Raw genomic sequence first — 25,650 nt, 5'->3', positions numbered from 1 at the left:
TGGAGCACACTTGGTGTTGAGACAGTGGTCTAAAATACAAATAGATTTAGGGTTGGGTTTTCTTAAGTGTGTTGAGAAGTCTTTGCTTTCTCAAAGTTGAGCATGCAGAAGTTAAAAAGAATAAACCAGCATAACTTTTTTTCTGGACACTCCTTTGTATGTTTTACCTTTAAACATAGAAGATACACTATTTTCCCACTGCGCCTCTGTGTGCAGTGAAGTAGGCTGATATCTGTGGGCACCCTGCCTGAATCACACAGCAGCAGGTTGCTGCTGGTGAGATTGCAGGGAGAGGGAGGGAGGACATTCCCTCCATCCTGGAACGGATCTGTCCTGGCAGTCGGGTTCTTTCTCTGCTGCAGTGATGCTGTGCTCAATCAGCCAAACCCGGAGCCCTCTAAGGAGTCATTCATTGTGTGTTTTCATTGCCTGGCTTGATACCTATTTGCAGAAATGCCAAGCACTGTCGGCTGCAAACAAAAGTCCTCTGAACTAAACACCACACAATAGTGTATCTGAAAAATCAGGTAATTGGCATCAAGCAGGATATTAACTCATTTATCTGTCATGGCTTTATCTATAAACTGCAAATTACTTTACCGCCCCAACCCCATACATCAAAGAGTGCTGACAGAAAATGATGTTTATGAAGTACTGTAGCAAGCGCTATTTATTAGATAGGAAATGTACTGTAAATGTAGCTTAGGACATCGTATTTAAGAGAGGGAAAAAAATGCTATTAAATCAGTAATCACCACACATCCTGCACTTCCAAAGAGGCAGCATTCAACTTAATGGTTGTATTTCTTTTATTATGTAAGGAAAGGAACTAGGGGCTTAAGCGTAGTTACAGGATTAGGACTGACTCAAGGTTTGTCATCTTTTTTAACTTTTGAGGGCTTGCCCTGCCCCGTGCCCGAGCGACATCTCCGCGCGCCGCCGCCGAGCACCCCCACAGCACGCTGTGGGGAGCCAGCGCCCCAGCGGCGCGGGGACAACGGCCCCAACCGCTGCAACGGCTGCTGCCGCACGCCCGCCCCTCGCGGCGAGGACCAATCAGGCGGCGCGCAGCCCGACGGTCACGGCCGAGTGGGCGGGGCCGCGCGTGGGCGGGGCCTCGTCGCCTCGCTCTGCCCCCCGCAGGTGATGGCGGTGGCCGGGGCGGCGGCCGGGGCGGCGGCGGCCGTTGGCGCTGGGGAGGTGAGGGGGACCCTGCCCTGCCGGTGAGGGGCCGGGGGGACACGTGGACACGCACGGCCGTTGGGCGGCCCCCCCGGGCCGGCAGCATGAAGGTGGAGGCGGGGGACCTGTCCGCGATCAACCTGTCGGTGCAGCAGGTGCTGAGCCTCTGGGCGCATGGCACCGTCCTGCGCAGCCTCACCGGTAACCGGGGGCGCGTTGGGGCGGTCGGCGTTGGGGCGGTTGGGTCCCGGTTAGGACTGGGACTGGGATTGGGGTGCTCCTTGTGGGGATGCTCGGAGCGGGGTGGCCGCGAGGGCTCCTGCGACGCTGTCAGCGGGTTTATTTTTTATGGGTGACATCTGAGGGAAAGCTGTTTAAACGAAAAATGAGTGCTAGAAGCAGAGACTTTTACTGTTCTGTTATTTTTTTCACCCTACGCAGTGAGGGAGGTAACGGGGTGACAGGTTAACGGGGCTGGCACGTAAACCTAATTGTAAGCTTCAGGGGTTCTGCTCTGGAAAGGTGAAGCCAAGCTGTGGAAGGGGGTCTCAAGAAAGGTCATTACACCCTTCTAGGAGAGGGGAACTTTGGTAGGAAAAAAAGCTCCAGAGCAGTCCTTCGTAACCTATCTTAGAAGGTATAGAGTAGGGAAGCGTGTCTGTGTGCTACTTGTCCTGTCCAGGCATAAAGGGAATGGTGAGTTTCTGCCTCTGGACTAGAAGGGGCTTTGTGTTGATAGTAGGGGTGTTGCTGAGTAAATTCCCTGGAAGAATCTTGAGTAAAGGGTGTATGTTTAAAATATTATGAAAAAGTATGTCATCTTTTCCCATCCCATCTGTGTGAAAGATACATATAAAAATGTGTAGCGCAGAGGTAGAGTTGAGGTCTGAAGATGTTGCAAACAATTGTCTTAGGCTTTATGATCTTTCTTGTTAACTTCCAGTTAAAAGTAACTTTTAATAGGTTATACTTTATTAATTTGACCAATAAACTTTTTGAAGTGCATATATTTTGTATCTCTGTGTCTGGTAATTAATAAATCTTAGAGGTATTAGTGTGTCCCCACATATAGCTCATTTCCTGAATAGTTATTTTTGCGTTCTTTCTATAGAAATATCAGTTGTCCTGTTAAAGAAGTTATACATTTTTATCAGCAAAGTTATGTTCTTTATTAAAAAAAAGTATTAATTCTGTTCAGTATTTTGAAATAAAATATGAGCTCCAGCCTAAAACAGGAAGTTTTTGAAACCTCAGTGTTTTATTTTATGTGTGTGGTTGTTTTTGTTGTTGTTTTTTGGTGTTTTAATGAGAAGTTGAACCAGTATTTTCTTATACCATAAGTCTGGTTCATGTTCAATACAAAAAGGGAAATCCAGCCTTTCATGTAGGATAATATAGTACAAAGTACTACAGGAGACTGTGGACAACTGAATTCCTGCCATGTGCCTATCACGCTCCATGATAGCAAGCGCTGTTTGCTGTAGCTGAACCCAGGCCCACTGATTTTTGCTCCATAGCTTCCTGTCTTCACTTGGGCATGTTCCTGTAAACAGTGGGGGGTAAGGCTCTGCAACCTATTGGAGAGGAGAGGGGTCTCCTACCTCACCCTTTTTTAGCTCCTCCAACAAATCCAAGTGGCCCCTTCACATGCACCAGTTATGCACTAAGTGGTAGATCAGGCTTTACTGGAATGAGTTGGTTAATGACTGATTCTGAACTGAAAAATGTCCCCGAGTGAGTGTCAGTTGTAGTAAATATGTTATATGCTACCTCAAGTTTAGGGAACTTAGCAATATCTCTGTCCTTCCTGTAAGCAAAGTAGGTGTTTTGTTTATGTCTCATTAATTGCGTGTTCCAAAGACTGATGCCTTCTTCTATTTTTTTCCTAAGCTTCATCCTGCAATTATTTGTCCCCTGATTTTCTGGACTACGTTGTTGTCCTCTGTCCTGCAACTTCAGGGGGTCTAGTCTCTAATGATTGAAATGCTCTTCAGCAAGTTCTTCTCTTCCAGTTAATACAGCAAAAATGTTAGCATCTACAAACAACAATTTGACTGTATAGACCTAATAACTTCTAGTGTACCAGTTAATACAATAACTAAAGAAAGGACCTAGTGATGAAGAAGATACCATAATATATAAACAGCTGAGTTAAGTTTGCATGTATAATTAACAGGCATTTCTTAATGTGATTGTGTTGACTTCATACATCTGCCAGAATATAATGTTATGTAGTTTCTTAATTCAAACTCCAGCATGTGCTATCTTGTTGGCTGAAATTTGTATCTTTGTGTTCAGGGCGCAGATACTTAAATTCTGCACAAAGACTTAATTCTGTAGAAAGTGGTAGATAGTTACTGAGGACATCGCTCAGGTACATAGATCAGAATCTCAAGGCAGATACTTGGGTTTTGGAGCAATCAGTCGTGGTTTATGAAATGTCACAGGCAATTGCTGTTCATCTGGCAAGATAAACTAAAGACTAGAGGGGGAGAAAAATCTTGAAGATGAAGGACTAATTATGTACTCACTCCGTGTTTACTGAAGCTGAGTGGCAGGGGGACAACATGTTCATGTATATAGATAACATTCAAAAGTGTTAGCATTTACATACTTTGAATTTCCATTTTTTATTTGCCCAAGATAAAGCTGTTAATGGAATGCAACTTCAAATTTGCCAAGTCAATACAGATGTTATTTTAAACTTCAGCATCCTTTAAGACTTTTTTCTAATCACAAAAGTCTAATCTTTGAGGTTGTATATGCCTTCAGTGATATGTTCAAACTATGCGTATAATAGATAAGCATAATATGATTTGGGTATTATATGTATAATTTATATATGACAGCTATAAATACCTAAATTAACAGAGCAGTACCCTAAATCTGGAGAGACAGAGCATGAATTTCAAGTGCTTGAGCCCTGCAGCTCTTCTGGGCAGTGGGAGGGAAATTCCACCCGCCTAAAGCCAGGGTGATCTGTGCTATGCATTGGATGTTGTGGCTTGTAAGTCACTAAGTACTGGATCTCTTCCAGTGCGCGCTTTTTTTTTTTTTTTTTTTTTTGTAATTTCATTTTGTCATTTTGTTCAGGGTTCTTTCAGGTAGCTCTGTGAGGATGTAACTAAATAACTGAGACTAGGTTTGTGTTTGGAGCTTTCTGCTAGCTAAAGCTAAATCATTATTATCATACCAGCAAAGTATTCCAATTGTGTAGTTCATCATCAGAAGAGCAAGTTACTTAGTGTAGTTACACAAATAATGAACTTTTTTAACAGCATGCTTTGCTTGTCAAGGTAGTAGCAATTGATCGGGTATGTTTATACCTCTTAGAGTATGAATCTCATATATAGGACATAAATGTCTGTTGTATCAGCATGCTCTTTAAACACCACAGTCTCATTTCTGCCTCATTTAATAATAATTAATAATAGATATTAATTGATAATAGATATTAAAAATCTTTCAGCTACTGGGTTATTTTCTGGTCAAGCAAAGCCTTGACCCTTTGGGTTCAGAAGTTCACATTCTCTTTCTTCATTCCCTCATGGCATCTCTGTGTTATCCCCAACCCATTCTTTGCTTCCTTCAGTGTAGCTCTAGCACAGTATTTTTCCAAGGGCCATCTTTCATTATAATCATGGAGTTGGATGATAATGGATTTCAGAGAACCTCAAACTCTTACACGGGGGAAAAAAAAAAAAGTGGATTAAGTTCCATTTTCAACCTGTTGGGATAAAAAAGACTCGAGTTGCTCTAGCTAGAATGCATATAGGGGGAAAAACCATTTAGTTTCTCTGCTCATAACTCTTTCTAGTAACTTGCTAATCAGCTACTTAACCAATTTGCACGCAAGTTGGTGGAGAGTGGATAATCTGCAACATGTGCTTGGAGGTACACAAATACAAACTCCAAATTGGTGTTCTGTAAGTAATTTGCCTACTTGCAGGATGTTAACCAGTTCACAACTGCTTGCTGTGTTCCTCATCCTGCTGCCTGACTTTTGCATCTAGGAGCCTCACAGGCCTATATCCTAGCCCTTTTCACATCTAAACAAATGTTTGGTTCCTACCATCATGAACATATGAGGGGTTCGTCCCTCCACCCACCTCCCCTCCAACTGCTCTGAAGTAAACACCTGCAGATTTTAGCATCTACAGTCAGTCTGGCAAAAACAGAAGGTGTGAATGATATATTATGAGAAGGTACTGGGTTATTGCAGTTGCATGTAACGCTACCTGCATTTCTTGCATTGCTGACTTTGTGATACTATTGAGCTGAAAACTTAAGGCTTTATGAAGTCATGGTTTGTAGCTGGGTTCTTTAAACACTACAGCTGCATTCATGTAGAACAAGAAATATTTCTGGATGTTCTCTAATTGCCTTTTGAATGTACTCAGTATGCATGTCACTTTAAGGAGCAGGAGGGGAAAGTGTGTGTGAAAGAACTCAATTTTAGCTAACATTTGGGGCTGGTTCTGTTCTGCTGTCTTCTGCCCTAAATGCAAAGTGCAGCATGATGCTAATTTTCCTTGAGCCATATTTGGAATCTAAATAAGACAAAGATAGTTGATTATTATGCAGTTATTTTTCGTGTAGAGGGGTTGTGAATATGTTTGGGCTCTTCCATTTGGAGTTAGTCGTTTCATAATATTGCCTTTTCTTCTATGATTTCAGTCATCATAAGAAGTCTTCCTATGACTGCAAATTAATTTCTTTTTCCACCTGGCAAGGGTCAACAATGACCACAACCACTGACTTCTTAAAAGGCATTGTGGTGCCTCCCAGAACCTGTGGAAACTGCAGGGGATAACCTTGATCAATAGACCGCTGTCATAGCTGTGGAGTGTTTGGGAATCTTACAGCATGCAATTGTCATGTAATGCTGCATAAGAACTGAGCATTTTCTTCGTCCATAAATTTGAAATACCTACTATGAGTCCATCACTGTGGTATCAGGTTATCTTGACCTTCATAATATTGCAAGATTGCGCTTTCCTTAGGTAGGTGTTTCATCTCTTGTATCTGCCTTAGTTGAGAAAGATGAAAGCTTGGGACAAATCTTGTCAACGTACTGTCCTGTACAGGCCTCTCTTTTACTGTATTTTGTAAATCTGTATAATGTGGATGGAGAACTTCCATGGACTTGCTTAGAGCTACCCCCAATATGTGTGTGTTTCCAAACACTCAGAGAGGTTGTGTCTTGAACTACAGTAGTTAGTATTAACTGTATGTATATTTACCATTCACCTTCCTTGCTGTAGCGAGGTGGGGGTTGGTCTGTTCTCCCACGTGCCTGGTGACAGGACGAGGGGGAATGGGCTTAAGTTGAGCCAGGGGAGTTTTAGGTTAGATGTTAGGAAGAACTTCTTCACTGAAAGGGTTGTGAGGCATTGGAACAGGCTGCCCAGGGAAGTGGTGGAGTCACCATCCCTGGAAGTCTTCAAAAGACGTTTAGATGTAGAGCTTAGGGAAATGGTTTAGTGGGGACTGTTAGCGTTAGGTCAGAGGTTGGACTTGATGATCTTGAGGTCTCTTCCAACCTAGAAATTCTGTGATTCCCTTTTGCCCTCCTAAGTGGGTCTTTTGATTCTCCTGATTTATAGGAGTTGTAAGTCCTATGACATGAATTTGCCTTTTATGCCTGCATGAAAGGGGAAGGGTTGAGACTACACTCCACGTACTGCTAAATGAAAAATTTTGAACTTTTTTTTTTTTTTTGTGTGTGTATTGTGGTTATGTATGGTCTACAGACTTGGACTCAAAGGACTGCAGTTCCTGTGTGGCAGTGATTCTTTCTGAGCATCCTTTGATGCATGCTTCTGAGTATGCTTCCTCAGCATACTTCTGAGTATGCTTTGCTTAATTTGCTTTATTTGTGTATTTTTTTTAAAGTTAGCTAATTGGGTCATATTTCTACTTGAATGACTGTGTGTCAAGCTACAGTAATACAGGCTCACCTGATAAACATTGTCCTGTTGTATGGAAGCTGTGCCTTTTTTTTAGGGTACACTGTGGGAAAAACTAATTAAGTTTGGGATTGTGACAGCTGGGAAAATGTCTCCCAGTTTGCTAAATTCTGTGGTGATAGAAACATACAAGATCATCACTGTAGTTGACTTTTTTTTTTTTAAATAAAAAAAAAAAAGGTGGATATACATGTATTTAGGGTTTCACTTTTTTCCTTTCTTAGTTTTTCTTACCCTTTTTTGAATTATAGTAAATGCTTTTAGAAGATTATCACCAAGTAATGAAGTTTCTTTGATTTTTATGTAGCTTTGTTGATGCTTTCTGCTCTTTTATTTGAAAGTAATGATCATGTCTGGCATTCTTAGAAATGTTTGTACTCTGCATGTTCTCAAGATCTCCTGTCCTTGCTCAGTGACTTAAATAAAAGTGACTACCTGTATCTATAAAAGTGTGTGCTAAGCAATTAGTAATACATCCAAGCTGCTTTATTCTACATTTTAATATTTTTTATTTCTTTCTCTTTTTTTTTTTTTTTCCTTTTGAAGCTAATTCAATAGAACATTTACAGCTCCTGGGTAGATATGCTGAAGTCTTTAATCTCATTTTTTGCCTTTTATGTTAGCTTGATGTGGTCTCTTATTATAAAAGAGAGTTCTTGACTTTTTTCTGGTTCACTTGGTTTCAGATAATTTTTTGTTCTGCAGCTGTATTTGCAAAATCCTAGTAAGAAGTTACAAATATTGTTTTTTTTTTTTTTTTTTTTAAAGAAACCTTTGAAGAAAATATGGTGGTCTTTAATCAGATGTATTATCACAAAAACTGTACTAGATTTCTTTTTACAATTTTTTGATCATAATAGTTACTTTGATAGACTAAAAGGGGATAGTGTCTTGAGCATATGCCAATGTTTTCACATTGACTCCTTTTAAGACTGAAATGGGTATTGCTTTTCTTTTACTATTGATTATATGCAATGTTTCTAAATCTCTTAAATTTATTGCCTGAAAAATATTAATCTTTTGACTGCTTTCTTTCAGAGATGTGGTACTGGGTTTTCCTCTGGGCTCTCTTCTCCTCTCTCTTTGTCCATGGTGCTGTGGGAGTGTTAATGTTTGTGATGCTGCAGAGGCATAGGCAGGGGAGACTAATCTCTGTCATTGTGGTCAGCATTGGATTTCTGGGTTCTATAACAGGAGCAATGATAACCAGTAAGTCTGTCTTTTGTGTTTTTACTTATTTGCTCTAAATTTAAATCAATATTAAAACGAATAAACCTTGTCTTAGTGGTTTGGTGATTGTTTATTAAGGATTTTGCTTTAGTCAAGTAGCAATTCTAATGAAAATGACAGCTGAGTTTCTCTTCCTTTTGTGGTAAAGATAAAAACGATTCCAGAATTGTCAGTGGACGATTGTCCTAGTCTTCTCATCTTGTAAACTTTGGGTACCAAGATGTTCAAATCTGTATGCTTGACAGGTAATACCTTTTTGAGACCTGAAAGTGCAGTCCTGTCTCATCGTACTTGTGCAGACCTTTTGCCAAAAGTTTTTGATCAAGATCACCTGTTAATATCCTTAAAGACAGCCATTTTGTTTGGAAATGAAGCTCTGATCCCATTGATTGCAGAACTGACTTCTTGCTCATTTCCTTGAGCCTGCTGGAGGTTTTTAAATTGCATTTGGATAGTATGTTGCTCCCTTAAAGGAAGAAAAGGTGCCATATAAGTACTGTCTTGCAGCAAAGAAACTTTTTTGTTTTTTAGTGACTGGATAACAATCTGAACTATGCATGCTGCTCAGAGAACAGACCAAACAATCTGACTTATGGATTTGAAAAACCTTCCCAGTCTTGTGTGGTTATAATGGTGTGATTTCCAATTTATTTGATGTAGGGATGGGTGATGCTTTTGAGGGTTAAGCCTTTGAGGGTATGGAACTGTAAATTTAGAGACTGTCATACCGCCTTAAACTGTAGGTGAACAGTGTTGCCTTTCATTCTGTCTTTGATTTGTATAGATTATCAGAGTAGCGGTAACACTTGAGCTTCACTCATGGGTGTTTTGTAGGAGATTATTTTTTAAAGTTTCTTATACTGAAAGTCATTCTTGCTCATTAGCTTTCAAGATTAAATAAAATTTCTGAAAAAATATTTCCTTAAGGCTTTCCTCAATGTGGTTTTAATTGCTGTATATTTCCCAGCCTAAAATTTCCAGTGTTTAACAACAGTTCAGTATAGTTCTACTTTTTTTTTTTTTTTTTTTTCTTCTAAGGTAAGGCATATATAGAACCCGTTGAGAACCTTTCGTTGTGAGTTATGCTGACATTGAATTGTCCTATGTATAAAACGGCAGTGGCCCTGTTAGGAGGTCAACTGTGCATGACTGTTTCTGAAGAATAAAAGATAGGAAATGCATTGCTGGATATCCAAGCCAAGACTTTTTCAATAGTATTCTGTGGTGGGGAAGGATCAGTGTTTGTGAAATGAAATTACTTTGTCTTTCCTCTATGCGTAAGAGGAGAAACACAGTTTTACATGTCAAAACATTTAACAAATAAACAGCCCTGTTTATGTGTAAATAATGCATTTCACCTAGGAATTTCTACAAAATAACACTGTGAAAGTTTATTACACTTTTCCCAATGGTTTTGCACAGAACATTGTAACTGGGTTAAATAAAAACGTTGAGGTATTTTTGTTTCTGGACACCACTGGGTTCTTTCATCCTAAAAGAAATTCTGTGAGGAGCTTCTGAAGGCCACTTACGGTAACACAATATTAAAGAGTATTTTCAATAGCTATTATGTTGCAAGCTGGAATTTAAGGATTTAGCCTTCTGGATAGGCCAAATCCAGTACTTAAGAAATTCAAATATCTGATTTCCATTTGTATTTCCAGTTCTCTGCATCATTTGTGTTGAATGCAATATGGGCTGTTAAATGATGCAAGTTCAATTTTGCTCACGATAGAGCTTTCAAACTTCATGGGTTTTTGAGAAAAGACAACAAACTGAGCGAATAGTGGTGAGTAATGTCAAAAATAACCTCAGGAATAGATATGTTAGGCAGTTTGAGGTAACGATTTCAGCTGCCTCTTATCCCAAAGGGTCTGTTCTTCCTCCTCCCTCGCTCTTTTGGTGATATTCTCATTTCCTCAATAGCAACTTCTTGTAGTATACTCTGGCTCTGTACCAATTGTGCTGGGTTATGCATTACAGGTTGTATTACACACAGTTATTCAACAAATATAAATACATAATTATCAAGCTATAACACTTTTAATGTTTTCATTATTGATGTTTTCCAAAATATCTCAATGTTTTCTTAAGCAAAACAAGTCTATTGGAATACCATAATTTGATGCTACTAGTTAATAAATCGTAGCCATTTGAATTCAGTTTGAGAGTTCAATCACCTGAATAATTTTAATGTCGGTACTGGGCTCAGGCTCAAGGATCTCTTTCAGTTTTTGACAGTCAATCTTAGAGGAACAAATGGAAAAGCTTATGCAAGGTGGCTGAGTGAAATAATGTAAGGCTAGCCTTGTGGTGAAGTTTCTGACAAAATACACTTTAAGGTGTTTTTTTGGTAAAGAAGCACTTATTGGTGAATTCTTTTCCTACAATGTTTGAGAAGTGTTTCTGTTTTGTTTTGTTTTTTTTTTTTTTAAGTTGGATTTTGATCACTTCAACAGACTGTTCATATTAATGACTGAGCAAAACCAAGGAAATTCCATATTTTTAACTCTTGGTATTTATTTCAAAAATTGTGGTGGCTTTTCAGTTTTCTTAGAGCTTGCAAAAGCATCTTTCTGTTTTCCAGAAGCATTTAATTGTAGTTAATTGGCTTCTCAGACATTTTGTACAAAAAGTTCTATAATGATTTCAGAATTAAGTGTTTTTTGTTTTTTGTTTTTGTTTTTGTTTTTTTTTTTTTTCCTGAAGACCAAAACCTCAAAGGACGGCAAATTCAGTGATCCCTTAGGTAAGGGAAACAAGCAACTTTACAACAAATACTAGTTCCAAAAACCAAACAAACAAAAAAAACCTTTTTTTTTTTTTAAAAAAAAGCTTTTTTTAAAAAAAAAGCTTTATTCTAAGTGAACTTCTGAGGTATGGATTATGTAAAATTTTTATCCAGAGACAGCTGTATACAACATTTTGGTGTCTTTATGCTCAGACATCATTTGAGAAGAAAATGTTCTTCATCACTAGCCTGGTGTTTTTGACTGGTAGCAAAGAGTACCTTTCTCAGGCATTTGTTTCAAGTCAGCACAACTATTTGCTTGCTGTGTGACTTTTGCTCTTTATATGCATATGATAAATTCAGCATGTAAAAGACAGTGGGGAGGGAGGAGCAACTGGCTTTGTTTACAATGCAGTATTTTGTTGCTGGTTTATCTTGATCATGCAATGTTATACAAATGGGAATCTGCGCACATCTACAAGAAAAATGTCTTAATTTGGTATAACTCAATCTAATTACCTGTAGAGATTTCTTCCTATGCACATTCGTGGATGACAATATAAGACTTGATCGTTTTTCATGTTTAGCTTGATTTTCTGAACAATTATTATCGGATTAATAGTTTAAATAAAACTTAAACTGACTCAGTTTGACTTGTTATTTAACTGAAATATTAAATGAAGCTGATGGAAATTTTTAGTTGTTTTGTAGACTCCAGCAATCTTATTGTTGTCTTCTCCCTGGTTATGCAAGCACAATTAAACCAAACATGATTTTTTTTTGCTAATTTTTCAAATTAGCAGAAGGCAAATCTGAAGAAAAAAATACTAAATTTGAAAACACCTAAAGGGAAATGGCAAGATTCACTTTTTTTCAAATCAAGCTTGTGTTGTGAAAGTTAATCTGATTCAATTAGGAAAATCATCCCTGAAGGCTTTTCATAAAACCAGAAAAAGTCAAGCAAGGCTAAATAATTGCATAATGCCATGAAGTAATACAGTGTTTGGTAATATTCTAGAAATAGCTGATGCATAAACACAGTAAATTGTCATATATTTCAGCCTTGGGTTTACATCTGTAATTTGATGGTTGTTTTTCCTGTGATTCTTAGGTGCTGCAGTAGCTGGAATTTACAGAGTAGCAGGAAAGAATATGGCTCCCTTAGAAGCTCTTGTCTTTGGTGTTGGACAGACAGTACTGACACTAATTATCTCATTTTCAAGGATTCTTGCAACGCTCTGAGGCTTATGTAAAAAGAATTCCAACTAGCCTAAAGAAATCTCTGATCTGAAGAGAAGCTTCCTGAAGTGGATTCAGCAGCTTATGAACTCGAATGCTAGTGGAAGAGAAAGGAAGCGATGTTGAACGTGCACTACAAATCTGGAGGTTCAGTCGAATGAACAGACTGTCCTCTAGTGTCTGAACTCTTGTACTTCTGCACTGTGCCTTATGTGCCTAGTCATAGGCAAGGTGCGATCCCTGTGTGCAAAGTTGAGATAAAGCACCTTGAGTAGCTGCCAGTCAGGCTAATGCTTGGTGATAGGATCATTGTTCTTATCAGTGTTTTAATAAAAACAAAGGGACACTCCTGAAAATTGCTGTATGTGCCAAACTTGGAGTTTAGTTCTTAACTGTTGGTTGGGTAAGCTTTATTGAAATTGTAGATACAGAAGAACGCTGTGGATATACACTGCATTTGACTTCAGGGGGAGTAGTAAGATAACTGACCTTTGTACTAACATAATCTCTTTGAATGCTGAACATTCTTATTCAGCATTAAAAACAACAGTTAGGTCCAACTTAACTGGTAGACAAATGTTGATGGGATTTAAGAACTACAATTTTACTAATCCTGATGTAAATCTGATGGTTACCGGCCCTTCTGAAAACCTTAGAAAAGCTACTTACTGCAAGTAAGCTCCCTTTAAGTACTGATAGGACTATTAACCCTACACATACTTCTTAAGGAACAGACAAATGTAATACAGACTTTGAAAGTATACCTATGATGAAAATGGAAAGGGTTTTTAAAACAAACAAACAGGTCTTCTATTGAACAAAAATATTAAGGTTGCTTAATAAAACAGTTATCTTACTTTGGAAGTTTGGAAGTGGGGCAGCACTAGTGTATTTACTACCTTGTTTCTGAACACTTTGTATCCTTGGAAAGGTTAAGATATACCTGGAACTTTCAAATACATAGCTTTCTGTAGAGTTTGTGCATTTCTAGTTTAAAGGGAACAGTAGTGTTGTACACGTGAGATGTCTTAAGTGTGAATGTTTGGAGTGAATAGAAATTTTAATGTTATTTACAAAGAGCAAAACTTAAAGGGCACAAAGTTCTGTATGAGGAATAAGACATCTTTTACATATTTCATTAACTGAATGCTTTTCAGCAGTTGACTGTTAATACTGACAAAAATAAATTGCCCAAAGTTTTTGCTGTTAAAATGTCAAAAAGAGTTTCAGAGCTGTTGAAGTCACTGGCACTGCTGTACAGCTAAAATAGGGTTAAAATACTACTTACAATCCAGCTTTATCACTTATCGCTACAAAACAGTATAATGAATTAACCTGCTTGCTGTTATTTTTCTTCCACATAAACTGTTCTTTCTTTTTAAAGTGCTAAGGATGCTAATATTTTTTTCAAAGTATTTTCATTTTTTTGAAAGTGTACAAAGCTACAGGCTATGAAGGGAACAATGTAAAATGCAGGTTTATAAATCTTCTCAGTGTTACACTTCTAGCTTTGAATCACTTTAAAATGCTGTATTATAGGAATACCTATATTTTCCTTACTTTGATTTCAAAACTCACTTTTCACGGTTTTATTATTTTGCTTTTACTTTCTGCTGATACTTTTTGGAATAACAATCATAGCACTTTAATAGGCAAGTAAGTTATTGCATCTGTCAAAATGCATTTTAAACTTCTCCCCATCATCTTACAATATGAGAACTGGTTTCAGGTATTTAATTCAAATGGAATAATAATGATATTTCTCCTAATGTGCCTTGTAACACATTTTTAGGGGAGAAGATTTTTAAAAGTTGCTATCTCTTCATTGTTGTTCTTTTTCAGGTATTATGAATCAACTTTGTTGGATGAAGCATATTGAATAACTGACTTTAAAGTGTTTGTGTTTGACAACTTAGAAATACTTGTATGGATCAATAACAACCCTCTCACAAAGCATTGAATTCAGTAATTTAAAATGTCTTATGGCTTTACCTCACCCTGAATCTTGTTCCCAGTTTCCAAATTACATTGAGCATCTTGATTCTTATTATATGGGGTTTTATGCTATCAGTGTTCGAAGGCTTGCTTTATTTCACTAACTTAAACTCTTATCAGACCACTGCTAACTTAAGAAATTTATGTAACTAATAAAATTTTATTGATGAACTTCATTCTTCATTTTAATTGTAGTGCCAATGATTTTTTTTTTGCCATTCTAACCTTCCTCCTTTGACGGGGTATCTTTGCAGATGTTGAATAATGTTGAATAACCTTCCTCCAAATAATTTTTATTGTATAGATTCATAGTAATCGCTTTTAAAGTGGTTAGGTGCTTATTTATCTCTGCTTTATATGACATTGTCTAGCAACAACAAATAGGCAGTTAATGTAGTGCCTAGCTGGTGTAACAGACAAAGTTTTTAACTGTGTCTTGTGAGGAATAAATAAGGATGACTAGTTTGTCTATGAAATGTTCCTTGATCATGGCATGAACTTAATAATTCCAGTAGAGAAAATAAATGCAAGTGGCCTTACATCTCTGAAACTTGGAGGCTTCATTCCACATCCTTAGGAAAAGCATTGTTAAACTTGTAAAAGGTGCTCTATTCAAAGCACAGCGTGCGTATACATGCTATTTATATAAATACATGTATGAATTATGTTTTGGAGACGTGTTCTGTCCTTTACAGAAAGTAACAATAGAAATAACTTGCCCAAGAAAAAGAAAATAGCTTAGGATAACCTATGGGTTTTTTCATCATTACTAGTCTACAGAAGTGTCTTGTGCGTGAATGGCATGGATGGTACTCTGCTTTGCTTTGGACAATAAAACATTGTGCAGATGTCTACCCAGAATATTTTAGAGCTATCTTTTAAATATCTCTGCATGTTTCTGCATCGTATCACTAAGCACGTTCTGTGCATTGTTAATAATTAATTTATAGTATAGAACAAATACATCAACACAGCTTAAATCTTTGGAGGAGGCAGGAATACTGAATATGCTGTTTCATGTGAAAATGCTTCTGTTGCTTTGTTAACAGCTGATATTGTTAAAGATTTGTATGTTCCACACAATTCTGACTTACTGATATAACCAAAAATCTTGTTTTCAGAAAATCTTCCAAATAGCTATTTTTTTATTTATGGGTAGTTACAAGTTTAAGAAAGTAATCTGTGTGCTGTGACTAATGGTGTAATTTGAGGTTTGCAGTTCAGTTTCTTAAAGAAACCAATAACTTAACCAGTTTTGAATAATCAGTGTGGACCAAAGACAGGACTCCTGATTTTGTTACTTGTAGCTTTCTCTTTTTGAAGTACAGTGTTTTTACTATTCTGAAGGAAATGATACTGATGAAGGAATGCCGATATTTATTTTGGTTACAGTTTATATCTATTTGAATTGTGTTGAAGGATAGATATGTAATACCATTGGAGAGGAAGCTGGAGTTAAAGCTCTAATACCTGTAAGAATGGTTCTCATTGTTTTCTGTTTTATGTATTTTGTTTACTAAGCAGATGCTAATAATGCCTTTCTTTCATCTTTCATTGTCTGAGTCACATGGTTTTGTATATGTCCATTCAAAATCATACATGTCTGTTTCCATGGAATAAATTAATTTTCTTCAGCAGTATTCCTAGATGTAATTGAGTGTGGATGAACCAGTTTAGACCAAAAAGAAGTATGAATCTTAACAAGGTTCTAGAAGAACAATTGTGAATGTGAGATTATTTTTAGTTACTTTTCTCTTTCTGGAAATATACCTTTTCATCGTTTGTATATCAGCTATGGGGAAAATGCAAAGACTGGTCAATAGGATGAAAATTGCAACCATATACCAAGCACTTTGAGATATAAACAAAATTGAGAATTTCATTTTAAATTATAATGGAATGCTACATATATATGAGAGAAATAAATGCAACTATGAGGAATGAATTGTTTCCTAGAGATTAAGCACTTTCCCATGTTCTTCTGCATCCATTATTACAAGTGAAAACCAGTAAACTGCTTTGAGTAATTTTTATTTTTTTACAGAAATTGTTTGGTTAATTTTTACTTCTCTCTTGATTTGTGCCTGTGGTACCACAAGCATGAGAAACAGTAAAATAGGTTATTTTTAGTAATTTGGTGGTTTGAGAGTTTTACATACAGTTCATACTTGCGTCCATGGAAATTTTAAAAAGTCATTGAAATAATGTAAGACTCCAGGTAAACTTTGTTATTTCTATCCTCTTGTCAGAGGGACTGGGAAGCGGTTTGGGATGTTCATCACATAAACTTGTTATTCAGCATGCAGAGTTCACAGTTGTGTATTTGCTTAGTCTTGGGCGACTAATAGCTTTGAGGAGTAAAAGAATGGAAGTCCTGTGGGTACTGGAATAAAAATAACACCTGAGCCAGTAGCCCACTCTACCCTACCAATCACTAGTTGCCTGTGCAAAACAGAAGCTAACTGAATTGGCAGGAGAGAGACTGGGTAAGAAATCCACTTTTGAGCAATTCAGGGCATGCCGAACTTCTATCTTAAACAGTTTTTTGAATTCAACTTCCAAATAAAACAACTTTTACTATTTTTGTGGGTTTTTTTGTGTGTGTGGGTGTTGGGGGGGGGGGGCGGGACAATCTTTGGAGCAATAAGAACTACTGTAGCTGGTGGTCGTAAATAAGCAAAACATGCAAAAGATGCTCACTTTGTCTATGCTCATTCCTTCAGTGTTTAATGTCTCTTAGTATGTTAGCAGTTGAAAAGAAATAGCATGTTCCACTAGCTTTCACAAGAGGTTGGAGTCTGATATGTCTGAAAATAACAGCTAACACGAAACATTCTCGGTGCTTCCATGAAGCCAGCATGATAGAAATTTTCGTATAAGCTTGCATACTACTTTTGTGAAGTGTCTTTTTATTTGTGTGACTCATAGCTCTGGCAGATGAAATTAATGATGAGGCACTTAAGTAGGTGAAGTAAATCTTGGCTCGTTCTCATAACTCCTTTCTCATAAGTGATTGTGTTACCTAGAAGAAATAAACATTTTAAGTATAATCGGCTTATGAAGATGTGCTTCATTTCAGATTAAGTAAATCAACTCGACAATCCAGATTTATCAAAATCCATTTTCTTTACGGCTGGTCATGGCTTAGGGTGTATGCTTTAAAGCTGATCTATCAAGTTCTGATGTCTGCACCAGAGTCAGCTGAGTCATTTTTAGATCATGCTTTTAGATCTCCTGACTTAAAAGTTCATGTTGCCAGAAGTCATAGGCAGAGGACAGGATGTAAGCTGTTTGTGCCAGCAATATTTGTCAAAAATTGCTGATCTTGCTAGCATATATACCATACTGTAAGGTATGCTGCCAAGATCAACAACTGGAAAAATTCAAATTTGAAATTCAAAAACAAACAAAAAATTTGAAAAATACAATGCGTGCACACACACACAAAAGGCTAGAACATAACTTTATTTGAACTGTCATCAGAATTTAACATATATATGCATAAATACGTACAGCCAAAATACCTCTTGAATGTTTTCTTTTTTAATGTCTAGACTGGAAGCAGCCCAAAATGGAAACAGCAGTTTAAATCCTCAGCTGTTGCTTCAGAAAGATAGTGTTCTTTGTGTACAGATGAATTTAACACAGCTGAAAAAAATGTAGTGGATTAAAAGTCAATTTTTGTAGCCTATCAATTCAGGGAGAAGTATTGTACTCTGTTACAGCAAGGAAGTCTTCGGCTAGGTATCACTGTGTACTTGACTGCACATACTTTGATTTAAAAAAAAAAAAAAAAAAGTTGTCATAGAAGGTAAACTTTAATCTGAGTACATACCGTTTGATACTTGAAAGTAAGAAAGATTGTGTGCTGGTAACAAGCTGTTTCCTCTGACTTGTGCCTGAAGTTATACTTGAAAACAGTTTGTGCATTAAGTTTAAATGTAATGACCAAGGTGTCTCAAGTCTGCAGTGATGTACAGTTTTACTCTGAAGTCTAGTAAATGATGTAGAGAAGCTTTTTCTTTCAGGAACGCTTTTTTTTTTTTTATTTCCCCATGCTTCTGGTTGTTCATTGTAGCCACTGAAGACTTTTAGAAGTTACTTCATGAAGTTACTTCATGAATACTACTAAGATTTATTAGTGGTTAAAAGGAATGGATAATACTTCCTTTTGTGTTCCTTTTGTGAATTGGAAAGGAAGTGTTAAGGCCAAGTGAAAAAGGGAAATTTTGAAAGAATAAATGGATGATCATTTTAAAAATGACATTTATTTTAATTTGAAATCTAACTTTTAAGTTACTTAATATCACCATTGTACAATCTGTTTCCAGATTATCCATCATCATAAGGTATACTGTTGAAGCTATCAGAGCTAAAAATCTCAAGTCTTTTAAAATAACTTGATAACTTGGTTGAAGGTTTCTACTCATTGAAAATGTGCTCAACTTATATACAGATAATGCAGTTTCAAAAGTTCTTAACATTTTTGTTGTTTTCAGAGGATAACCGGGTATTTATGTAACTAAACTTTTGACTGTGGCAATACATAGAAGAGCAAATAATTCTTTGGAAATATTTATCGAATCCACTTAAGATAGTTAGCCTTTTTCTAATTGTAAAATAGATAAAGTATTTGACACCTATACTAAGGACTGCAACAGTTGAACTGTAAGTTTTATGAATACAGCCACTGTTATGACCATCCCAATCTGGCTGCGCAAATAAGGAGGGGTCAGAAATGGGAGTCTGAAAATCTTTAAAAATGAAGAAGGCAAAATTAGTATCCATTTAGCCCATGGAAAATGGGCCCATGTGTTAGTCCATGTGTTAATTGCATGATTGATGTTCTGCTTTCCGAGCTCCTGCACATCCAAAGCATGCCATGTCACCTCTTCTTATGGGGGTGTTTTGAAGAACAGGTTGGAATTAAAGAAATGAATGGCCCAGTCAGGGTCTAGGCCTCTACTTCCTTCAGAGACTGAACCAAACAACCACTAGTTGGGTTGAGGAGTTGGGTACATCCATCACACCCTGGTAACAAAAGTTTTATACTCTGTGAACCCAATTTAAATGTACCAATGTATACATAAAATAAAGCTAAAATTAATACTTGAGTGATGCATATTCCTGTAGACTGTAATGGTGTGTTCCTGCAAGCATCTTAGTTCTGCTTCATAAATGCTTCATAGATATAAGAAAACCCTTAGTGGGACCTGTGTTGGCACAAGAATAATGCGGTGTGAGTAAGACTTTAATTTCTCCTCTCTTCCTCCATGGTCTTAATATTTCCAGCCTCTGCATCTGCTGGTTAAATTTTAGCATACGGGGGGAAAAATGCTGGAGTAAATAAAATGTATGTAAAAGGCTAGGTAGAACAGAATCTGAGCACCCGCTTCTGTGACTGTAATAAGGATTTGTTTATGCAAGTGGATATGCATAATTTAGAAGTGGTGACCAAAAAAAAAAAAAGCAGATTGATTTTTTTTTTGTAGTTCATCAGATTGTCAGCTAGCAATTTAATACTATTTGGGAAAAAAATACTGAGTCAACGTAGGCGAAAACACTTGCATCAGTTCATTTTGTAGACCTGCTGAAGCATAATGATGCTGTTTGTTCCTGTTTCTGTCACATGCATTTCATTTTTAAGGAAGCTTAATTCACTATAAGTGTATTAATTACTACTTCTTGGAGAAGCCATTTTGACAAGTTATAATGTAAACTTTGTAATGCCTGTCTTAAATAAGATATGGTTTTATTTGCTTTATATTAAGTCAATCAGAGAATGTTTGCTGGTAATTTTTTTTTTCTGTGCAGAAATTGAAATTACTGAAATTACTGCTTTTACAGACTGCATTACAACAGCTAATTTCTTCTGAAGAGCTAAGGAGAGTATTAAAAGGTTGCTATAGCTTAAGGTAGTGTTTCTTTTTGTTGTTGTTTTTATTATTTTTAAGATAATGTTGCTTTCAAGACAAGCCTTTCTTGCAGAGGGTGGAGACACAAGAATGGAAATTGGTCTGGAGAAGAAGACCAATTTCATTATGTGATTTGGAAAGTGAGGTCCCCTTAGGCATTCTACTTGGTCAGATTCCCTTGCTTTTAAATATGAAATGTTTCAGAAGCGGAGGTTTTGGAGGTATTAGAATGTGAACAAGTTGCAAATTCTCATTCGTCAGTCTTGTGGATATACTACTGGCCAGTTCTCTGCAAATTTATCGAGTTACCACTATAACCCTTTCCTTCTCCTGTTGAGCATCTGTCAAAATGTTCTTTGAAGATGCACAAAAAAAGGCAAATTCCACCATTCCTGAGTCTTTTGCAGCCAACTTGACCAGATTGACATCTTTGGCTAGATGTGTTTACCAGAGTAACTGATGTACCAAGTGTTTTCCTCTCCCTAGCTATAGCATGTGGAAGTAGAATAAACCTAATCACCTGTCAGTTAGTTAGTACATCCTATAACGGTACAGAACCCCCTCTTCAATGTTATTCTGTTTCTCAGTCACTGTGTAGGTATAAGTAGTGATTATTTTGTGTAATGTTAAATAGCCCATTTGGTGGAAAAAAAAAATCAACAAGTAAACATGTTTTTGTTTGTTTGTTTTATGTGTTATAAATGTGTGTAGCTCACTCCTTCATTCTTCCTCCAGAAGAGTTCTATCTCAAATAGAAGACACTTGAGGAAAAAACACTTCAGTACCAAGACAGGGTCCTGCATTTTAACCTGTGCAAAGGAGTAACCTTGTGTTTGTCAGGGTAGTTTCTTTGCTGACAGAGAAGATCCAGATCAACTAATGGTTCTGACTGACTGACCTGCCTTATGAAGATCAGTCTTGCAAGCAAACAGATCAGTCAAAATAACATTGGAGTAAATGGTGAGAGAAACCTATCAATTTCCCTTGAAATGTTTGCAGGACCAATTTTGCAGGTTGACTCTTTTTGCAGGATGTTATCTCCCATGGAGAAGCTTCCAAACTTCAACTGCATCAGTAGTTATAGTGGAAGAGGAAAATGCCTGAAATTCCTAGTGCAAGCATTTATAAAACATACTTGCATTTGTGTCTAAGCAAGTACATAATTATTATGCCCAGGGCTGAGCTGCTTGTTTTCATATTTAAGACTTCAAACCTGACTCTACCTCCCAGAAGTCCTCTTAGAAATACACATTTCAAATGATTCAGTTCACAGCATGCCTTGAACTTGATAAATTTTACTACTTTATATTTTCCAGCCTGGGTGATCACTTTGGGAAGTTGGAAGGAGGTCTTTGGAGGTCACTAGCAATTTAATGTGAACTCCCTTTTTGAATCAGTAAGACAGTTTAACTTTGTCAGCACCTGAGTACAGATTTCAAGTAGGTTAGTATTAAAAGACTTCCAGTTTTCTGGTTTTATTTATTTTTTTTCTAACCAGATTAAACTTAACTTTTCAGTCTTCGGAGTGCCTCTGATAACTGAAGCCATCCAACTAATTATTTGAGTAGTGAAAAATCTGCTACATCTCAACTGTAAACATCAAGATACCCTGTTGAAAATTCCAGTTGAAAAAATAAATGGTGGGTCCCTGTTGTAATTTTTTACTACTAATAACAGTAATATTCTGGTTTTTACCGTAAGTCTGAGAGGTGACTTTTCAGTAAGCTTGTACTGCAATAGTTGAATGTGTTCCTTTTTGAGGGGCCTCTGAGCACATACAATGTAGTGTGGATCGTGTGTCTGAAAGGTACTTCAAATAAACTGTAAAGGTGAGATTAATTACTCCAGCAATTAAACAAAAAGGGTAAAGCAAACATTTATTAAATTGCATGATGGGCTGTTGTTTCTGCTGTCAAAACGCTAACTTAGTCAATGAATCTTTTAACACTTCTGTGTTTAAGCCTTTCCAGTTTTGAACTTGAGACTTGTGGAGCTGTGAATTTCAAATAAATAACTCTTATTCAAGAAAAACAACAAACCTTTAATCTGATTGTAAAACAAGTCCTTACCTATAAGTCAGACTTAATTCTGAAAGTGCAAGAGGAATGAGTACTGATAGCCATCTTCCTTCTGAAACCAAGCAGTCCAGTGTGACCCCTCTGAAAACCCAGTACTGATCAGCACTGTAATCTAGATGAAAATATGCAAGTACAGCTCATTAAGAGAGTGTTGCCCCTAACTTTGGAAGTCCACATGAGATAAGGAGATGGTCTCTGCTAGTGAAGTCTCAGAGTTAGTGAAACAGTGAGCCTCATCCAACTATGAACACATATATTTGAGTCTTCAAAGAGTATCTTTGCTGTTTGGTAAAGTCGCTATTAGGAATTTTAACCTAAAATTATGCAAGATGCCGCCTAGTGTAAGGCTTCCTCAGGCTTTGCTTCTGCAAATTTTCCTCAAAGTGTTTGACATTGGTCTCCCTTGGCTAATAAAGATTCAAGCTACTGATTTAACTCTACACCTAAATTAAGTATTTAGGACTGAATATATAATAGCACCATGGGGAAAAAAAAAAAAGCAAAACCATGGAGATGGTGCTGCACCTTTGTGAAACTATTAGTGTATTAGTGACTGTAACGCTGTTTGCCCTGTTACTTCATCTGAATAATAGATGGATCATAAGCAGGTTATATCATCTGATCTTTTCAGCTACTCTTCCGTAATTGTCAGGAAACTTTTCTTTCCAGGGTCGGTTTCACAAACATGCAATTTAATAGGGGCATGGTCAGATTGCTCGGCTTGTACTGTTACATGAAAGTGATGGCTGAGAGTTTATGTAAGTCTCAAGACCCTAAGAGCATGCACCATTGGGAGGATGGGTTTGGAAGGTCATAGCATTTGCATCTAGAACATTGTGTAGAAGAGCCTTGCTAAAAGTGAACTGGATGTTAGTTTTGTTCCTTTCCCTGGCGGTAAATACTCTAAAATCTCTGCAGTGCTTGCATAGTCTCTGCTCTTTTGTAAACAGCACAGGGTCCTAAAAGGCTGATTAAGCTTTAGAACAGCTTTATGAGTAGCTTGCTTCTCAGTACTTTCGATTAACTAATAAAGTGTCACTCTATTGTCTTGTCATTCACAGGTTGTTGTGGCTATTGCAGCAGCACTGCAGGAAGGCTGTAATTTACCTGCACTGGTCTCTATTCCTATCTGGTTCTTCTGTCATTCTGTAACTTCCTTGTTACAGTGAGTATAATATTAAGTAAGAATATGGGATGTATTTCTTTCATTACTGTAGTCAGCTGAGGTATACAGGTACAAAACTGCTCTAGGCATGCACTGTCTCATATGCATACTTACTAAGGTAATACAAGCTGGAGTGAAGGCATAATTCCTCATTAGTACTGGTCTCTCAACACACAAGTGCAATCAGAAGCACAATGTAATTAAGAATTCTGGAATGTTCTTCCTTTCCTCAGTTCCCAGAAGGGCACTACGGGCTGTGCTTCTCCTGTTAAATCTCAAGCGGCAACCTGTATTTTGTACATGAATGCTAGAATTTTGTCTATCATACTCGTAAAGGTGGTTTGTTTTGGTCTCCTGTTCCTTCCCCCTCCTCTCCTGCAGGGTACTTGGCCAGTGAGCCAGAATAAATAATTAACAAATAAATAATTAACAACAAATAAATACTTGCTGCAGCCATTTCATGATCTGTTTGTTTGCACAGACTAGTCACTGAACAATGGCTAATAATAATAATAATTAAAAAAAAGTATCTTGGGCTGTCTTGTACTCAATTTATGAGCAACAGTAAAGGGACTACTTATCTACAAAAGGCAATACAATGCCTAAATGAAAAGGGTAAGACGCCCAATTTGAAGAGATGGGTTTAATCTTTGCAGCTAGTGGTTAACACTACATCCAGACAAGTAGTTATTTGTAATATACAGCAAAACAACTTGTTTGCCACCTCCTTATTTTGTCATTTACATTATTTTTCAATACACTGTGAAAGCATGAATGTTTTCTGCGTATTTTGTTTTTAACCAGTTAAAGAATCTTACAGCTACTTTCTGCTATCATTTTCTTTAGGGTTAGGTTAGTCCCTCTCAAAATCCCTAACTTGCCTGGTTTATTTTCAAAACATTGAAAGAAGTAACAAAACTTGCAAAAATCTTTCATATTCCTTGAGACCACAGATGTCTAAAGGAGCACTGCTTTGCAGGGACTCTTGCAGCTTTTGAGTCCTCAGGAATGTGACACATTATTTGCAGTTATTGCAGTTGCCTAGGAATATTTTAGTTGCAGGTTTATCTCATACATGAACTACTTCCCTGGAGACCACACTGCATTCTTGATTTGCATGGTGTCTCATTGCTAGCCAGCACTGTTCAATTCCTGTCCTTTTGGGATCCTGTCTTGGAGACTGACTTTCTACTTTCCCTTAGTAGCCATTAAGTTGCTATTGAAAAAATGCTTGCTGTTCAGAAAGGTGCACAGTGGTGTCTGGCATGGGAAAACAGCACTGTAGTCTACAAAGTTTCAGTGATGCATACACATATATACTGACAGTCATCTCAGGAAAAGCAGAGATGTTTTTGTTCCTGTCTTTGAAATCACAGAATCATAGAATATCCCAAGTTGGAAGGGACCCATAAGGATCATCAAGTCCAACTCCTGGCACCACACAGGTCTACCCAAAAGTTTAGACCATGTGACTAAGAAAGCGATTGGACTGTGTGCTAAATTCAGACAGGCTTGGTGCAGTGACTATGTCCCTGGGGAGCCTGTTCCAGTGTGCAACCACCCTCCTGATGAAGAACCTCTTCCTGATGTCCAGCCTAAACTTCCCCTGCCTCAGCTTAAAACCATTCCCGTGGGTCCTATCACTGGTGTTTATAGAGAATAGGTAACCTGCCTCTCCGCTCCCTCTCATGAGGAAGCTGTAGACCACAATGAGGTCCCCCCTCAGCCTCCTCTTCTCCAGGCTGAACAGGTCCAGTGCCCTCAGCCGTTCCTCATACATGTACATGTACATCTTCCTCTCTAAGCCCTTTACCAGCTTCATCGCCCTCCTCTGGACACTCTCCAACAGTTTAATGTCATTTTTGTACTGTGGTGCCCAGACCTGCACACAGTACTCGAGGTGAGGCCACACCAGCACAAAACAGACCTCCCTCAACTGACTAGCGATGCCGTGCTTGATGCACCCCAGGACACGGTTGGCCCTCCTGGCTGCCAGGGCACACTGCTGGCTCATATTCAACTTGCTGTCAACCACAACCCCCAGATCCCTCTCTTCTAGGCTGCTCTCCAGTGTCTCATCGCCCAGTCTGTACATACAGCCAGGGTTGCCCCATCCCAGGTGCAGGACCTGGCACTTGCTCTGGTT

The 25,650-nt window shown here is 37.6% G+C and overlaps 1 protein-coding gene and 1 long non-coding RNA gene across 6 annotated transcripts; one reads left to right on the top strand and one right to left on the bottom strand.

Moving 5' to 3' along the window:
* Positions 1 to 872: 872 nt before the first annotated feature.
* LOC311432983 (transmembrane protein 170B) lies at positions 873 to 24,275 on the top strand. 4 transcript variants are annotated; one of them, XR_014690461.1, is made up of 4 exons: positions 1,244 to 1,383; positions 20,194 to 20,261; positions 21,779 to 21,901; positions 23,401 to 24,275. XR_014690461.1 is itself a non-coding variant. In XM_084511664.1 (3 exons), exons 1-3 carry the CDS (start codon positions 1,287 to 1,289, stop codon positions 12,352 to 12,354), a joined length of 399 nt encoding a protein of 132 aa, XP_084367790.1. In that variant the 5' UTR covers positions 873 to 1,286; the 3' UTR covers positions 12,355 to 16,928. The 4 variants fall into 4 exon arrangements, 1 of the variants encoding a protein (XP_084367790.1); XR_014690462.1 differs by having other exon boundaries at positions 21,760 to 21,901; XR_014690463.1 differs by having other exon boundaries at positions 1,246 to 1,383; positions 20,161 to 20,261; positions 21,760 to 21,901.
* Positions 16,996 to 23,407, bottom strand: LOC311432990. 2 transcript variants are annotated; one of them, XR_014690468.1, is made up of 3 exons: positions 22,331 to 23,407; positions 17,860 to 17,994; positions 16,996 to 17,368 (listed from the first exon to the last, which is right to left on the bottom strand). It is a non-coding gene; the product is annotated as an uncharacterized lncRNA (long non-coding RNA). The 2 variants fall into 2 exon arrangements; XR_014690469.1 differs by lacking the exon at positions 16,996 to 17,368 and having other exon boundaries at positions 17,793 to 17,994.
* Positions 24,276 to 25,650: the final 1,375 nt, after the last annotated feature.

The sequence above is a fragment of the Aythya ferina genome (assembly GCF_964211825.1).
Source record: "Aythya ferina genome assembly, chromosome: 2".
NCBI lineage: Eukaryota > Metazoa > Chordata > Aves > Anseriformes > Anatidae > Aythya > Aythya ferina.
This window is presented reverse-complemented; position numbering and strand designations above follow the sequence as displayed.

Excerpts from the sequence above, each read along its gene's own strand:
- LOC311432983 (XM_084511664.1), top strand. The coding sequence starts at position 1,287 with ATGAAGGTGGAGGCGGGGGACCTGTCCGCGATCAACCTGTCGGTGCAG. Across the intron at positions 1,384-8,189 it reads CGTCCTGCGCAGCCTCACCG|AGATGTGGTACTGGGTTTTC; the intron begins GTAACCGGGGGC and ends GCTTTCTTTCAG. Across the intron at positions 8,361-12,223 it reads AACAGGAGCAATGATAACCA|GTGCTGCAGTAGCTGGAATT; the intron begins GTAAGTCTGTCT and ends TGTGATTCTTAG.